Here is a 920-nt window from a genome sequence, read left to right on the forward strand (position 1 = left end):
ACCACAACCCCATGCACTGATCGCATGGTCTCTTCCCTGGTCTCTGTCCCTGCAGCCGTGTCGGGCGCTCCAAGCAGGCAGCCTCTAAAGAAAACGACTCCAGTGAGGAAGTGGATCTGTTCCAGGCCAGCTCCCCTGTCAACGACGACCTCGCTCAGGAGGACACAGAAGAGGAGAGTGTGTCTGCCGTCAACGTAGGTGTTGAGGGGCCCCGTCCCTGGGGGAAGTGCAGGTTTGCGTGGGGAGATGTTCAAGGGGCAGGACCGCTTCGATAGAGACCACAGACGCGTGGGATTCTCAGGGTCTACAGGCCAGATGGAGACAAGGGAGTACCGCTGCAGCAGTGATTAGCTGGCCTCTTGGCTACACCTGGGTCTGGGCGCTGGCACCCACAGTCCTCTGCTGTCAGTGTGTCCAACTCCCGGGCGTGATGCTGCACATCGCCAGGGGCATCCAGGGCCTGTGGGGAGACCCCATTCTCTGGAACCCCTCGTCCACGCTTTTTTTGAAATCCCTCCAGCTGTGCTGTGTGGTTTCACCTACTCCACCACCCCCCCTCAAAAGAAAAAAAGACAAGATGACCACGAGGACATGTGTGCAACCCCTCAGAGCAGTCACTGTCCTGGCTCGGGATTTAGGGGTGGTTGGTTCCATGGGGCATCACAGCGCTTTTAGGGTTTCTGTCTAACCAGCTAGCTCACTGGGTCATGCCTTGGCTTTTTTTTTTTTTTAATAAATACATTTATTAGGGGTCTTACATCTCTTAACCCAATCCATACATTCATCCAGTGTGTCAAGCACATTTGCACATGTGCTCCCGTCATCATTTTCAAAGCATTCTCTTCCCACTTGAGCCCCTGATACCAGCTCCCAATTTCTTCCCCCTCCCTCCCCTGCCTGCCATTCCTCACGAACTCTTG

The 920-nt window shown here is 55.0% G+C and overlaps 1 protein-coding gene across 1 annotated transcript in view; it reads left to right on the plus strand.

Annotated features, from left to right (window-relative positions):
• PDS5B (PDS5 cohesin associated factor B) overlaps positions 1-920 on the plus strand; it is a 79,386-nt gene that overhangs the window by 74,741 nt on the left and 3,725 nt on the right. Inside the window, exon 30 of the mRNA XM_045293997.1 lies at positions 56-194. Within this exon, the coding sequence (XP_045149932.1) occupies positions 56-194 (139 nt within the window). The remainder of the gene's footprint in view (positions 1-55; positions 195-920) is intronic.

The sequence above is a fragment of the Echinops telfairi genome, unplaced genomic scaffold (genome assembly GCF_000313985.2).
Source record: "Echinops telfairi isolate 266 unplaced genomic scaffold, ASM31398v2 ScPeMD7_2565;HRSCAF=3150, whole genome shotgun sequence".
NCBI lineage: Eukaryota > Metazoa > Chordata > Mammalia > Afrosoricida > Tenrecidae > Echinops > Echinops telfairi.